General features: G+C 37.4%; 2 protein-coding genes and 1 long non-coding RNA gene across 4 annotated transcripts in view; 2 read left to right on the top strand and 1 right to left on the bottom strand.

Moving 5' to 3' along the window:
• The window catches only part of LOC126799790 (uncharacterized), a 66,669-nt gene that overhangs the window by 35,565 nt on the left and 14,913 nt on the right, over positions 1–16,191 (bottom strand). The gene's annotated exons all lie outside the window — the stretch shown is intronic.
• Positions 787–4,447, top strand: LOC126799772 (protein DYAD). Of its 2 annotated transcripts, none has more exons than XM_050527047.1 (7): positions 787–949; positions 2,153–2,525; positions 2,604–2,969; positions 3,066–3,198; positions 3,380–3,726; positions 3,806–3,926; positions 4,053–4,447. In XM_050527047.1, the coding sequence occupies exons 2-7, from the start codon at positions 2,212–2,214 to the stop codon at positions 4,131–4,133; spliced, it is 1,362 nt and encodes a 453-aa protein (XP_050383004.1). In that variant the 5' UTR covers positions 787–949; positions 2,153–2,211; the 3' UTR covers positions 4,134–4,447. The 2 variants fall into 2 exon arrangements, with proteins under 2 accessions (XP_050383004.1, XP_050382997.1); XM_050527040.1 differs by having other exon boundaries at positions 4,041–4,447.
• LOC126799762 (protein BREAST CANCER SUSCEPTIBILITY 2 homolog A-like) lies at positions 6,952–15,205 on the top strand. The gene is made up of 18 exons (XM_050527030.1): positions 6,952–7,354; positions 7,604–8,956; positions 9,042–9,166; positions 9,256–9,410; positions 9,758–9,880; positions 9,966–10,151; positions 10,243–10,324; positions 10,421–10,471; positions 10,557–10,632; positions 10,739–10,850; positions 10,931–11,002; positions 11,815–12,010; positions 12,095–12,277; positions 12,379–12,521; positions 12,598–12,660; positions 12,780–12,990; positions 14,118–14,285; positions 14,409–15,205. Exons 1-18 carry the CDS (start codon positions 7,054–7,056, stop codon positions 14,457–14,459), a joined length of 3,651 nt encoding a protein of 1,216 aa, XP_050382987.1. The 5' UTR covers positions 6,952–7,053; the 3' UTR covers positions 14,460–15,205.

Genomic DNA, 16,191 nt, shown 5'->3' with positions numbered 1-16,191 from the left:
GTTGGTCTGTCTCTTTAACACATGGTTCTTGGCAAAAGGAAATAGATTGTCCTTGGTGGCGGGTTCGGGAGCTTCTGGTGAATCTAGTTTGGAGTGTCATGATTTTGACATGGATGTGGGTCATCAAGGAGCATTGTCGGCATGTGCTGGGAGGAGATCCGCAATGTAGGTGTGGTGTGGCGCGATGGTTTGTGTAGGGTGGTTACCTGGATTAGCTTTTCTGATTTGGATCGGATCTCTCTGTACTATCTCGATGTAGATCGGGATGGTGGTGCACTAAATTTGGAGGCGCGAGCGGTGGTGGTCTATGGTGGTGGCGGGACGGCTAGGGTTGCGCTGCAAGTTCTTTGGGTCGGTTTTCTAGTGACAGTGTTGTTTATTGAGGTCTAGTTGGGGGGCTAGGCCTATTATGGGCAATTATGTTTTTTTATTTTCTTGTTATTTCTTTTCAATAGTTTGTTTTATGGGATAATTTTTGTTAGTATGTCGGGTCTGTCTCGACAGGATGTCAAGTTTATCTTGATTGCATATTCCCATGTTAATTATAGAGTTTCATGGTGTAATGTGCTTATTGCTTGAATAAACTAGGCGGTATATGTGTCATTTAGTTTTTTTGTCATAAACCCTTGTCTACCCTCAAATGACGGTAACGGGTGGCGTGTAGAATTCTTTCATCGACCTTTGTTGCGTTTCCGAATGAAAGTATTCTATCTCTTCAAAACAAAAATTATCCACCTTTTGGTTATTATAGGAAATGAAGACCAACCTCGGTCGTAAATATGAGTAGGCCCTTCGTATGAGAACTCCAGAAGGTAAAAAAACAAAACCAAATAGAAATGGAATTTGGCGGTTAGGGTTTTAGGAGAGAGAGATTCCTCTGACTCTCACTTTAACTCGCTTCATCTCAACTCCGGTCTGCTCCGATTTCTGCTCCGACCGAACTCACGAGGTAATCGAATCGTCCGCTTGTTGTTTATGTCTTTCGTTTCATCTAGGAAGCTGTCGGTGGATGATTTTGTCCTGTCCCAATTTCCGTGTGTTTGTTCGATTCGGTGTTAGTCTTAGGTTGCTGTGTTCCTGATCCACCGGTAAACACGGTGCCTTTTTGAGATTTCATAGAATTAAGAATTGCCCAGAATTTCGGAAATGTAGGAGTGATTCAACCCTAGGTTTGTGTTTGCGGAATTTAAGAGATTGATTCTATGAAATTGGCTGTTATCTCATGTTTATAAAAAGTGAAATCAAATTTTCCGTGTCTGTAAAAATTTGTAGTTGACTGTTTGTAATTACGAAATCCCGGCTGTGAGAAGATGAAAGTGAGCTGAAAAGAGTTGTGGTTCACCCAAAAGTAGGTGTTGTCTGAGGTCTGGTGTGGTTATTGTGTTGGCAGAAACTATTGAGGAGTGCTATGTTTCATGGAGTGATTTGTTTTCGGTGTTCGAGCATGTAGATTATTAGAATTGATGAATGTCACAGGCAATTTGTACGGAATTATTAGTTAAATTGTTGTTGTTAGCTTCTTTTTATTTTTTATAAAGCACTAGATTTTCTTTGTTGTTGTTGTTGAAAACAAACAGCCTCTATATTTTACATAGCTGGAGGTCTGGAAATTTGTTATAGATGTACTGGATGGATTGGAAAGTTGTAGTTTTTATGCATTTTGTTAGGTTGCTTAGTTGGAAGCTGAGATGAGTAGAGCCATGAATTTTCTGTCATACTAGCTGTAAAAATGAATCCCAAAGCAAATCAGCCTCTTTACTGTCATACTAGTTGAATGTCTTTCTACTTTATAAACTTCATTCTTCAATATGATGATGACTGTGCCGTTGGTGATTTGACAATAGGATTTCCTTTCTATTGGCAGAATGTTGACACCTATTCAAATTTAGGAATGTGCACCAAGCTAAATGCAGTAATTCACTCACTTCCACATCCCTTTGAATACATACATGCATGCATATATATATATATATATATATATATATATATTTGATGAAAATTTAGGGTATGACATGAATTTCATAGACTTGTTACATAATATGTTGCTAGTCCTGAATGGTGAATTCATGGTTAGGACATTGATTTTGAAATTGTTTGGAGATTTCAAATTTCTGAATTTTCTTTTGCTTTGCATTTGCTTTTTCATGCACAGAAATTGTGGGCAACTTGGGAAGCATAAAAAGATTCTAGCAATTCAGTTAAGTTATCTGGATGGCAGAGTGGGGTGTTCGTCGGCGAGTTGCATACCTTAATCAAAATAATCTCCAAGTTGCATCCAGCATCAGTAAGGAAGAAGAGGTACAAGATTCCAATAATGAAGTTTTAAGTGGCGTGGCAGAGGATTCAAAAGATGAAGTTTTAAGAGCTGTGAAAAGTGAAGCTCTAGAGATCCCAGAACCCAAAAGGAGATGTCTTGACCGTAGATCTAAAGATGTACATGCAACATTGCGAGATGAGAAAAGGCTACTTGGGCGTAGGCCAATGAAGAGAAATGATACTATAGGAGGAAGATGGACTGTTGAGAGGTAATATATGTAATAGCAGTTTTGTTGTTGTCTCGGCTGGTAGTGTTGTTATAACCCAGCAAATCAAATATTGTGCAGGTATAAGAGGGCAGAGGAAAGTCTGTTCAATGTTCTGGAGGCTCAAGATGCAACTTTCACCAATCCAATTGCCAGGGCAGATCTGAGATTGGCAGCTCGTAAAAAAATTGGTGACACTGGGCTGATTGACCACCTACTGAAGCACATTGATGGTACAATTGGACCATGTGGGACCAAGCGGCTTAGGCGGTGGTTCAATCACAATGGAATAATGGAATATTGGTTGGAAAGTGCGGAACTGGCCGACATTCGGAAAGAGGCTGGGCATCATCCTTATTGGTATCCACAAGGCTGTGGCCCCTATGAGCATTATAATTCTTCAGAAGAAGTGAGTCTACTCAAGGCAGAGTTGGATAAGATGAAAAGGTGGATACGTACTTCATAAACAAATTTGTGATTCATAGGAGTGATAGGACGCATGCATAATGCTTATTTGAAATTTAACTTGTGTTTTTGTTAAAGTGATATGCAGGAGCTCCTGGTATCCAAGAAGCAAGAGAAAGATCAAATCAGTATGCTGGAGGATTTAGTGAAATGGAAAGCTCAAATTGAGGAAAGCTTGAAACTTAATTTAGGTTCTTGGAAGGGTATACAGGTATGTCACTAACAAATCATTCACATATGGTATTGAAAAAAAAAGGTTAACAAAGCTTTGTTAGTTTTTTTGCTTTGATGTTCTGTGAACTCTATATGCTATTGGAATATCTCGGTGAGTGATTGTTTCTGTTAAATCGGGGCTTAACTGATTTTTTGTCTTCTTTTTTCTTTTGTAACAGGACAAGTTGGGTGAGTTCATGATATGGAAAGCTTCTGTTGAGCAACAGCTGCTGGAATTTACAAACGTCACTAGTAATATGCAAGTAGAGAAGCAATTCACTGCTACCAAGCTTGTAGCTTCAGAGCGATGGGAAGATTGGTTGGATAGTGACAATGTCGATAATTTCCAAGGAAATGAACTTTTACCTTGGTTTGAGAATACCATTCCGATTAACACTGAAGAGGAGGTTATAATCCAACATCCCCACTCATCCCGACCAGATCCCCCACTAGATGGATCAAAGACTGGTGATAGCTCATCTCAGGACCCTATTTTCACAACGGAGGAAATGGCTGAACTGGAGAGGTAATGAAATAATCAAGATAAAACACAACTGAAACCTTTTTTTATCATAAAGCTGAAATGTGCTTAACTCTGCTACCAGGGAGAGACATGTGCCGAGGCTAGAATGGGAGACGCAGACCAAACATCAAGCTAACGTGATTCTGAATTCTTCTTCTACTGCAAGTTCGAAGTCTGATGTTGATAATCTGCATTTGTTTCAGGTGATTTCTACAATAAATGGGCAATTTTGACTTGCGCGGAAATGCGTTCATACATTTCTTGGTTTTATTGGATAACTTTATTTATTTCCACTGAAAGAGCTTCTCTCTTCGCAGGAAATGTTACAGGAATTGTTTAGTTGGAAATCTCAAATGGAGCAGAAAGTAAGCGAGTTATCAAATATCGTGAGTGCCCTCAAGAAAACATGAATTTAAAGTATGGTATATCATTGTGAGTGCCCTTGCTTCACATTAGACCTACCACCAGAAGATTTAGACTTTGTATAGTGTTTACAAGCTGATGCCTGAATATCCAATCCAAGTACCAAACCAGTGAAGATCTCATTTTAACTTTACATGTCGATCCCAAACCCTTCAAGCGTTTTGCTCTAGTTAGTGACATTTCTTGAATGTTAGTCTACCACATATTGGTCTGTGAGGATGCTACAAGAGAAATAGTCCAGTGGATATACTTTCGTTAGGGTCAAGTAATGACAAATGGTATGATGCATATATGTGCTCAATGAGTTTTTAGCCCCTATATATCATCTGCTTTTCTCTCTCCTGGAAGGGGTGGTGCTTTTGATAGAAAGATTACATGGTTGAAGTTGGTGATGGCCGGCAACAATCGAAATGATAGATGGAAATGTAATTTCTCAAGTGTTGTCATCTTATGGCATGACATAGAAGGTAAGCAAAGCATTCTTTACTCTACCTCTACCCTGCGAATTTCTTTTATTACCATTAAAAAAAAACAACACTCGTCTCTTTAATTAAACTCCCAATAAGCTGTTGCAATTATAGATTAAATCTCATGTGCTCTCCCCATGTCGCTGCTGACTCTGCATGTCTGATCTTGCATAGTGATCCATCTTCCACCTGAAAACACTAAAAGCTCAGGGAATTAGTTTTGGTGTCAACTTGTATAGATACTACATAGTTTGCATCAAAATCCCTTGCCCAATATTTCGGAGACGCAAATTAAGATTCTAAGTAGAGGCCATGCTCATACATTAAGCACCAGCAGCGCACAACCATACCAGCGCTCCCTGTAATGGGAAACTCTAGTTAGATATCAAGCATCACGAACTAGCAAAAAACAATGTTCCACAATAGAAACTATGTGAGACAAAATTGCTCCTAAACATACAACAGAGAATGAAGGATAAAACTGTGACCTTTGCATAAGAAGTGTAAAAATTACCTCAAAAAATGAGTTGAAAGTCCTCTCCTTCCCTAAGAAATCTGCAAACTCAGCCAAGAGGGCGAAGAACACTGATTAAAAGTACACATCTCAGCCTCAAGGGGTGCAGGAGAAATTTGTCTAATATGTTGCAACTATATCTTCTATTAATAAAGCAAGAAAGAAAGATGCATGGTTAAATTTTTGAAGTGCCGAAAACGCCCAGGATTTATATTCCTCAAATAATATAGTTACGCATGTACGTTCTCTCTTATCAAAAATTGATTCTCTTTCGTCAAAAACTGCAGCTCCCGCATTCTATAGACCGAGCGAAAGATGATCACCTCTTTGGGATTGAATCATCATACGCTTCTCCTAATCATATTCTTGAATTGACGAAAGAAAAAGGTAAGCTTTGTTGTGTCCCTTCGCGGGTTCAGTTAGCGTATGAAGAAATCAAATTATTGGGTTTTCAAGGAAGAAGATCACGTTCTGGGTATTTGATTTCCAATTACTTTTGTTTCGATCTCTACATAGATGGTTACTCACAAAGACATTTGCAAAATCTTACAGATAGATAACAGGAGGAGAAAATGAAGAGATGGAGAGCAGATTACCCAAAAGGAGGGGGACAGTGCTATCATATCGCCCTATGCGCTAATCTGATAATTATTATAGTTATTGTTGCTATTTGATTTCAAATACTTATTGGTAGGCTCACAAGTTGGTTCATTGATTTCAGGAGTATACAAGAGAGGCCGCAGTTGCCGTAGGACGCTGTGAAACGTTTTCAGGAGGTTTGAATTTGGCCCTGATCCATTCAGTTTTTGGTTTTCTATTTAGTTGTAATTCCTCCAAACATGTGTGTTATGTACTGTGTAATTAAAATATTTATTTTATATAATTATTTTGAATATTATAATAAATAAAATACTACAACACATTTGATAATTTTATTTTTAAAACATTTCATATGTCAAAACAATGACTTTTTTATCACTACTTTGATGATATTTTTGAACTAATGTAGTTAAAATAATAAAATAATCAAGAGGTTTTGATTTAAAAAATATAGTATTCAATTCTCAGTATTAAATTTGTTTAAATATTTATATAAATAATATACAATTATATGTTTAACGGGCTGACCCATGAATTTATCGTGTCCGGGCCATGCCGGGCTCAAAAACGGGCTCGAGTCGGGCCTGGCCTATGAGCCAATATATCTAGGCCTAGCCCGACCCATTAAAATAACGGGCTTAGGTCGGGCTAGGCCACTAACAGGCTTGGGTCGTGCCAGGCCGGGTCCGTGTCGAACTCAGACTTTTCAGCCCACTTGCCACTTCTGGACATAGCTACACACATGATAAGATGTTCTACAAGTCTACAACCACCTCAAATGACAAAAAAAAACTAATTTTTAACTAAATTTTAGTGTAAAAAAACATAAGCATGCCATAAGCATGCCATCCCATGTTAATGGAGTCAGCAACCATGTTGCATCATCTATAAATGTGATTTAGGGGATAAATGTTCTATAATTTTTGATATAGTCTATAATTTTGTAGCTCGTTGGGAGAATGCTCTACTCCGTCACTATATTTAATTTCAATTTCCATGGCCTAGAATGTACTATAGGTTTCTCTTTGTAATTTGTGGTTTCTTTTCGTTGTATTAATTTTCTCTAGGAAAAAATAACCCAAGTACCAAAACTGAAATACTGACCAACAATTTTTTCCAAACTCTAAAATGTGAGCAATCTTTGGCGCTTTTTTATTTTGATTTCCCGCCATTTTATCCAATCCCGCTTCTAAGGCTCTACCCATTTTTAAAACTTAGAAAATAAAACAAAAAATTTCATTGAGCCAAAACCAATCGAGACCGACATTTCTCCGACGAATCGATCCGTATTCTTATGAGTTATTAGCGAAAACCCTAAGTCGAAAAATGTCGACGTGGCACTTGTTCCCCGACGCCGGCGAGAATTTCCGGTGGCGAATCTCAGGTCCGGGCCCCAACGCCCCACCGCCGGACGCCGCCTTCTATCCGGACAACGAAGATCCCAGCTCGAGCAATCGCCTGCCTTCCATGGCCGACCTGTTGCTTCAAGGCTGCTCGAAACTCGCGGTGGAGAGTCAGATGAATCACGGCGGAGGCGTCGCGATGTTCCGCAGTGGACTCGGTAGATCCGTTTCCGTCAAGCCTTCGTCGTTAGCCAAAGCGGCTTCACTTCTCGCCTCCGATTCAGGTTAACTCACCGACTTGAAATTTCAATTTCTCTGATTTCAATCCGTTGATCCTGTTCTTTAGTTATTTATAATTTGTCAAAAATTTAAAACATTAGGAATTTGAGCATACGAAATTTGTCAATTGAAAAAATTGTAGTTGTGAGAGGTGAAGATTTTTGTAGCACTAGGAAAACTGGATCTGCAAAGTAGAGTGTGAAGTACTAATTCGAAGCCGAATTTTCGATGCTGTGAATTTGTGGCGTGTGTAGGCCGAATAAGAGGTAGTGAAGGAGAGATTAGAGGCGGTGGTTTCGGTGATTCACTTTTCCAGACTGCATCTGGGAAAGCGGTGAATATATCTTCCAAAGGTCTTGTCAAGGCTAAGAAATTGCTTAGTTTGGGAGATGAGAGTGAGGACTGTGATCTTTTATCGGGTTCCAGTGGTGGCGAGGTTAAGGAGGCTGTATCGGTTTCAAGGTCTTCGGTGAATTATATGAATGGTTCGGCGGATAGTGGAATAACAAATGTGTCCAGTCTGAGTTCTAAGCAAGCTGAAGTGTGTAGTGCAGCTCATACACCTTCATCAGTTAAGTTATGTACGTCCGGAGGAAGATCTAATTCTGTTTCTTCTGATGGATGTAAGGCTGGTTCTTTGCAGACTGGATTTGAGAATGAGTTTAATCAGAGTTATATGAAATCCGAGGTTACACCTTCATCAGTCCAGTTAGATACACTCAGTGGAAGAACAGTGTCTGTTTCAAATAATGCACACAAGACTGGTTCAGTGCAAAGTAGATTTAAGAATGAGTCAAAGCTGAATCATATACAATCCAAAATGCCTAGTTCAGTGTGTACGCCTTCACCAGGAGGAAGCTTTGATTCTCTTTCCACTGATGCACATAAGACTGATTCAGGGCAAAGTGGAGTTACATATGACACTGATCTGAGTTTTATTCAATCCCATAAGCCTAATTTAGCACCCAAACCTCCATCAATCAAATTCAATACAGCTGGAGGAAGATCTATATCTGTTTCCACTGATGCACTACAACGTGCAAGGAGTCTCCTTGGTGACCCAGACTTGGGAACTCTTTTGAATGAGGGGTATTCAGACGCGGATTTGACATTTTTAAAAGGTAGAGAACATGAAAGTCGCACTGCCTCTTCCCACCAGAAAATCCCTAAGACCAAATTTTTAACAAAGAGTTTTGTATCTCCACTGCAATCATCCAGTGATCAAGTGCGGACATCAGCAGTCAAGTCAGATAGTACAAATTGGGGAACTAACCTGATCAGCCAATTTGATGTTGTTAGCAATGAAAATGCCCGCAGTGAGTTGTCTTGTGGCAAAAGACCCTTCAGCAACACACCCTGTGCCCTCACTACAGTAGAAAACAATAATTTAGCAAATGGCACTGTTGAAAGGATTAACCATGTTGAAAGATCATTAGCCAAGCCACTGGTGGATATTTCAAATACCATTGGCACCACTAGTCTGAGTAATATTCAAATGGCTGGTGTAAAGAGGAGGCTAGGAGGAAATTCCATTTCGTCGTTCAAGAAGCCTCGCATATCCAACTTCTCCACTCCATTGCATAGGGATATTCCAATTGTTCCTAAGGGTATGCTTTAAAAAGTCTTAGTTACATTTGTCAATATTGGTTACTAATGAATGCATCATTTTCAATTAACCTTCAATTCCATCAGGTTTGCCTACATTTCCCTCTAACCATTCAAGTTTCAAAGTAAGGGTTTCTACTCGATATCCTGTCCTGGCAGCTAGAATGTCTATGAAGAAATATTTTGGAATGCCACCATCAGATCAAACCACGGTATGGAGACTGATAGTTCTGTTATTTTTCACCAACATATTTTTTTGTTTTCGCCCATTGATACTATATATGCATGAAAATACATTTAGGTAGACTGCATTTCAGATCAGGTGAGAAGAGTTACAGCAACTAACGCAGAAGATTACATGTTTCCTAAGGAATCTGGCTTAAACTACATAGGGGCGGAAGCTGTTTTCCGCATGTTGGCTTCTTCCGGAGCCTCAACACAAAATACTTCCAGAGAGTAAATATTTCTATCCTAAAAGCACTGCTATTCAAGAATGTTGAATATCTCTCTCTCTCCAGGAAAACAAATTGAAGTTTGTTTTGTTCAATTTCTGATGCCATTATTGATCAATGTTTTGTGAAACATGGAGTTATAAAAGTGTTATAGTAGTTACTGTATGATTTAAATTCACTCACATCTTGACGGTAGTATGGATTGATTAGGCTATATATCATCAAAATTCTTGTAACTGTCCATATGGAACCTGTACAATTGATAAAAAGGATGTGCCATTCTGTATCTTTGATTATTCTCTACCTTGTTTTGACCTTTTGTTGAGATTCTGATAATATTCTTCTATCTAGGTGGGTCATTAATCACTACAAGTGGATTGTCTGGAAACTGGCTTGTTATGAAAGAAACTATCCAACTAAAGCTTTAGGAAAGTTTTTGACGCTGCCCAATGTGCTTGAAGAACTGAAGTATAGGTATGTACTTATACTATACCTATATGTTACTCCTAAGGGGGCTTCTAAGGCATTCAGGATAACAATTTGTATTGCATTTGTACAGATATGAAAGAGAAGTGAATCATGGTCACCGCTCTGCAATTAAGAAAATACTGGAAGGAGATGCCTCAGCTTCTTCCATGTTGGTCTTATGCATTTCAGCTATCCGCTCAAAACATGACCCTAATATAAACACTAGCTCAGGAGCTGGAAATAGCAGTGGTGCAAAAGTTGAACTAACTGATGGATGGTAATAAATTACATTCTCTATTCTGTAAACTATAGTTGGAGATGGTATGTAAGAACTATTTTGTGTTGATAATTATTACTGTGAGACACAGGTATTCAGTTGATGCCATTCTGGATGCTCTCCTATCAAAGCAGCTTGCTAGTGGAAAATTGTTTGTTGGACAGAAACTTCGGGTATTAACATGTTGGCTCATTAGTTTCTCACACGTCTTTAATTTAAGCATATTGTACCAAGTTCTGCCTGCTTACATATTATTTTTTGTTTTGAAGATCTGGGGAGCAGGACTCTGCGGCTGGGTTGGGCCTATTTCACCCCTTGAGGTTGGCATTTTGATTTCTTGGAAATGGATTCTTAAACTATATTACCTGGTTAGAGTGATATCTCAGGTTTCTGGTTCAACTTCAGGTGTCGAGAGAAGTTATTTTACGGCTACACATAAATGGCACATATAGAGCTCATTGGGATGATCGATTGGGATTTTGTAAGAACCAATCGGACTTCGCAGTTTCCAATTTTGTACAGGTGACACAATTTACAATTTTACCTTCTGAATTTCTGATGCCTGATTCTCAAATCTATTCTACCAGGCAACCAAGTAGGTTCTCCCTTAGCGTTTAAGTGCATCAAGACCGATGGGGGTCTTGTTCCTTGGACTCTTATAGGAATCAAACGGATATACCCTGTGTTATACAAAGAAAGGTGATTTGGAATGTCTTCTACAGTTACTTCAGAAAACAATGTTTATTACTATATGAAAATGAAACTAGATTTCCTTTTAGGTTGAGTAATGGAAGATCTGTTGTGAGATCAGAGAGGTTGGAGACCAAAATGATGCAATCACATTGCCAGAGGTGTGTCTTCTGCTAAGAAAGCCATTTATAACTTCCTTTCTGAAGACATTTGTAGTTCATATTTCCTTTAAACATTCTGAAATCTTGCAGATTTGCTTCTTAAAGTGTTCTCCTGTCTATAGTCATTGTTTTTTTTCTTCTTTTCTATCACAAGTATGCTGATTAACTTTTCCCTTCCTACAGTTTTCCCCTATAATGATACATATATATATAGAAATATACTTATAATTCTATCCATTTATAAGAATAAACATAAAACAGCTTTGAGATACTTTGGAAGCCACAGTAACTCATTAATATCATCATAGATGATCACTAAATGATCTGGTGCATAATTCTTCTTTAGGTTAGGCTGTTCTAGATGATTAAAGAACTTGAATAAAGGCCAGACCGAAAGCATGAGCTTAGGCAGGAGAAAGTCATCTGTTAATATCTTTTGTGTACATATATACAATACCTGGGATTTGAACTGTCTGATATTATAAAAAATAATCAACTTCAATACATCCAAGCTTCCAAGGACACTTGTAATTTAGTTTCTTATTAAATTGATCTCATGGGAAATTTTCATCTCATTATTGTTCTGATGGGAATTGACATCCTATATTTGTTTTTATAAAAGCAATTAAGTATACACCAATTCTTGAGATTTTATAATTTTCATTAACAATGGTCGTGTAGCAACAATGCCCTTGCAAAGCTACATGTGGTTTTGTTCCCCTAGTTAATAGTGTTATTTGCCCTCTAATTCTCGGTGTATACTCTACTACAAGTTTCCTCTGTACTATGATTGATATTTCTCATGGATGCAGGCGCTCTAATGTTATAGAGGGCATTATTTCTGAGTTCCAAAGAGGACTAGAACATTCACAAACATGTAATGAGAGAGATAGTGAAGGGGCAAAACTCTTGAGGATGCTAGAGACAGCTGCTGAGCCTGAAGTTTTGATGGCAGAGATGAGTACAGAACAATTGAATTCTTTTACCAAATATCGAGCAAAATTAGAGGTTGGTTTCAATTATTTGGATGCGCTTGATTGAATGAAAGTTTTGTATAGAAAGAGATTTTGAAGATGGCAGGTTTGCTCTTAGGCAATCAAGCAGTCAGATATGGAGAAATCAATTATGAAAGCACTAGAAGATGCTGGATTAGCTGAGAGGGAAGTGATGCCATTAATGAGGGTGAGAGTAGTTGGACTAACTAGAAACATATACGAAGGAAAAGACAGTCCCAAAGAAGGCTTAATAACAATCTGGAACCCATCAGAGAAGCAGGTGAATCCAAATCTCTGTCTCTCTGTCTCTCTCTCTCTCCCAACACTAATTGGTTTCCAGTTATCCATACAAGTGGCTTAAGTATTCCTGTTAATGAGCAGAAGTCTGAGTTGGTCGAGGGGCAAGCATATACTGTTTCTGACCTTATTCCAACAAGTCCGAGTGCTGATATTCTATACTTGCTAGCAAGAGGTTCTAAAACAAAATGGAAGCCTTTATCTCAGCAGGCAACAGACCACTTTAGGTATGTTTTATAATTATATGTTTCTGTTTTTCGTTATCAATTATCTTTTTTCTCATATAATAAAAATTGATCTCAGGCCCTTTTTCAGTCCTCGCAAATCAATATTATTGTCAGACTTTGGTCAAATTCCTCTTTCCAGGTGAATACTAGCCCACCATTTCCATTTTGATATCTTCTGTCCGTTCCAAAAAAAAAGTGCTGATCACTTAGTTTATTCTAATTTATTTTGTCTTTTGGTTGAGGGTTTTTTTTCTGCAGTGATTTTGATATTGCCGCATTCGTTGTGTTTGTTGGGGACGTTTATACAGCTGGTCACCAAAAGAAACAGTGGGTCTTTGTGACAGATGGCTCTATTTCTGTGTCAAAGTCAGAAGAATTAAATAATTCATTACTTGCTATCTGCTTTTGTTCACCGCATATTGATGATCAACCAGATGCTCCTATAAACTACAACCTCACAGGTTCAACGGTATGTGATGTTCCTTCCTGAAAAGCACTCATATGACTGATATGAGTCATATCACTCATCTTCAGTAGTTTTCAGTTTGCTATTAAACTAAGAGAAATTTTAAATACACACCCCTAATCACTTAATACACATCCATATTATTTTACAATTCAAATTAGATTTTATATTTGTGCCAAATGACTAGAATGGTCATGTGTAATAGAAATTTTAAATATTAGAAATGGAAACTAATAAAGTACGAAACTAAGTTTTTACAAAGTTTCTATATGCTTTTACTTCTACTTCTATGGAAATTTAAATGAATTTTTTTGATAAACACTACATTTATTTTTGTCCATCAAGAGAATCATAATTTCAAAGTTTAGAACTCCAAATTTGGTAATTTATGTTAAGAAATTAAAATTCTCCTTATACTAGATTTCAAATTATTTTTTCATGCATATATACACCCTGTTTTTGCTTCATATGTAGCAACAATTTGAGCTATGTCTTCTTCATCTTGTTTATTGTTTTCATGTTTTAAGATCTGAAGAGCAATAAGGAGAACAAGATATGTAATCAAATATGGGCATCTATAAATGTCAATGTGTATAATTATATACTAATCATATCAAATAATTTAGATTGTGTAGTTAAATAAAAAGATATTTCATGGTTTTTGGGACAAAGGACATTTTAGGTATTATGGGTTGTGTATTTAGTAAAACAGTACATTAAAATTTTTAATGTGGTGTATTGAGTAAAGGGTGTGTATTAAGAAATTATTGGAGTGTATTTAAAACTTCTCTTTAACTAAACAGCTGTGTTAAATATGACAATTGTTTCCTTAACTTGAAATAGGCATAGAGTAACAAGTTGCAATTTCTTGTGTCTTAAATCTAAAATCTGAATAAAACTGAATTTCTCTAAAATTTAAGTACAAATTGATGAGATCTAAGTAATATGTTTTTCACTGCTCTCTCTCTCTCTCTCTCTCTCTCTCTCTCTCTCTCTGGTCCCTGATTTAAGACGCAATTTTTCAGTGATAATGCTAACCCTACCACATTATAACCACAAGCATTTGAGTTGGTAATTGACATATTTATTTGTCAAATTATCTTTAACCTTTACATAATTCTTGTCTGCAGGTCGGTTTTTGTAATCTCATCAAGAGAGCAAAGGACCAAGTGAATGCTCTATGGGTAGCTGAAGCTACAGAAAACTCGGGATACTTTTTGTGTTTTGACTCTCGACATTGTTCACATCTCAAAGGTGCTGCTGCCTCTGCTGAAAGATGGGGAAGGATCTCTAGCTTGGTCTGTATTTTGAACTTTAATTGGAGTTAATGGTGCAAAGCTATGTTTGTCTTTTGCTGTTTCCTTTTTGGATAGCAAGCTATGTTACTCTCTGCTAAAGTATTTCGTCAGTTCTGTATGCAGAAGATCAATAGGCTCAAGGAGAGGGTTCTATGTATAATTGGTAAAGGCTAAGATGGTGGAAAGAGCTGATTTCATATGGATGTAAGCCTTCGTACACCTTTCTGTTTTACTACATAAACATAGGCTCTATGCGTGTGAGCATCAGTGTTCAAATTGGAGTGTCAGAGTGCTGAGTAACTCAAAATTCAGAACGCTGCTGTACAATCTCCCATTTGTCTTGAGTTTCACCTCAATGTGATCATAGTAGATAAGAAATGGTTGTATAACTTGCGCTTTTCCTTTTCATTAAACTGAAAAAGGTTATTTCAATGCAGTTGATAATGATAGGAACTGTATGCACATTTAGGTTGTTAGCTTACTTGACCTAGAATGTAGATAGAATGATAGGAACTGTGTTATTGGACTTCACACTGTAAAGGTTCGTAGGCAATTTATCATTTACTTGTTGGAAGTTGTGTTGATGCTGCCTCATCTCCTCTTACCCCAGATTTTGGTCTAGCATTCAATAGAGAAGCTTCAATTGGGAAGTAGCAATTTGTATTGGTATTCATACGGTGGTCGTTTGGACTTGTGAAGGCATTACATAATACTTATTTATGTTGCAGTTAAAGCCAAGTTATGCCTTCGACTGCTCTCCGATGACCATAGATTTGCAGGCTTTTGTACCTCTTGTGAAATAGGAAAATCTGATATTTCAACTTCTCCATTTTGTAATCTCGCACTTACGGCACTTACCTATTACATACATGCTCGTGGAAAAAGTTAATTCTAAGTCGAATTATATTGTTTTGGCCATTGGATTTACATTCAAGAGTAATTTAACTTCTTTTTTTTATTTACTGAGGGGCTGTGGCCCCTGCAGGAAGTTATTTTCCCTTAAAATATAGTATAGTTATGTATAATTATGGTATATACAATTGTGTATGCGGCATACAGTATGCCTCACGGTTTATTGCTATAAATAAGGTGTAATTGATATAGTTATGGTATAACTACACAGTTATGGTATAATTGTCTTCTTTTTATGGAATAATTGTGTAAAAATTAATATTTAATTATAAATTTTGGTATATACTGGCCATGCTGGAAACTTTAGCCCGTCCGGTGATTTCAAAGATCCGCCACTTCTCACTAGGTGAAGCATTTGCAAGGAAAATTGACGTTGATTTTGTTAAATATTAAATTGAAAAATTTGCACAATCAATGTATTTTCCATATTTATTTCCTTCCTCTAACCATAATTTTCCATTTCATCAATTTATTGAGCTCATGTCGCTAATTTGCTATATATAATATCGTTGAAAATTATTTATGGTAAACGAAATTAAGTCAATAACCATTATATTGGAAAGAGGCCGTGGACTACTTAATTCGGAGCACACTCTTGCTATATATATAGAGAGAGCGCACCCATGAAGGCTATATGTGCAGCAACACCCATATTCACTAAAACGCCTAAACAACTCCCAGTTGATAATATATATGGCGGCTTCTCTCCATACTATGGTCATTCTCATGATACTCGTTCTTGCGACAACAGCTTTGTCGAGGCCGTTGCCGGCAACACAAGTTGACGAAATAAATCTCGGACCCCGGGATAAATGCATCAAGAATTGCAATTCAGGCCATGATATATGCATGAACGTGAATTGTCACGATCTTTGGGGAGAGAGTCTACAAGTGTGTACTAAGAATTGTGACGATGGGAGAGCAGATTGCATAAGCCACTGCATTTAATATTGCTGAGTTACTGTGCCGAATTGATGTATTGATTCAATGGAAA

The sequence above is a fragment of the Argentina anserina genome, chromosome 1 (assembly GCF_933775445.1).
Source record: "Argentina anserina chromosome 1, drPotAnse1.1, whole genome shotgun sequence".
Taxonomy (NCBI): Eukaryota; Viridiplantae; Streptophyta; class Magnoliopsida; order Rosales; family Rosaceae; genus Argentina; species Argentina anserina.
Note: the sequence above shows the minus strand (reverse complement) of the source record. Positions and strands in the feature narration are given on the sequence as shown.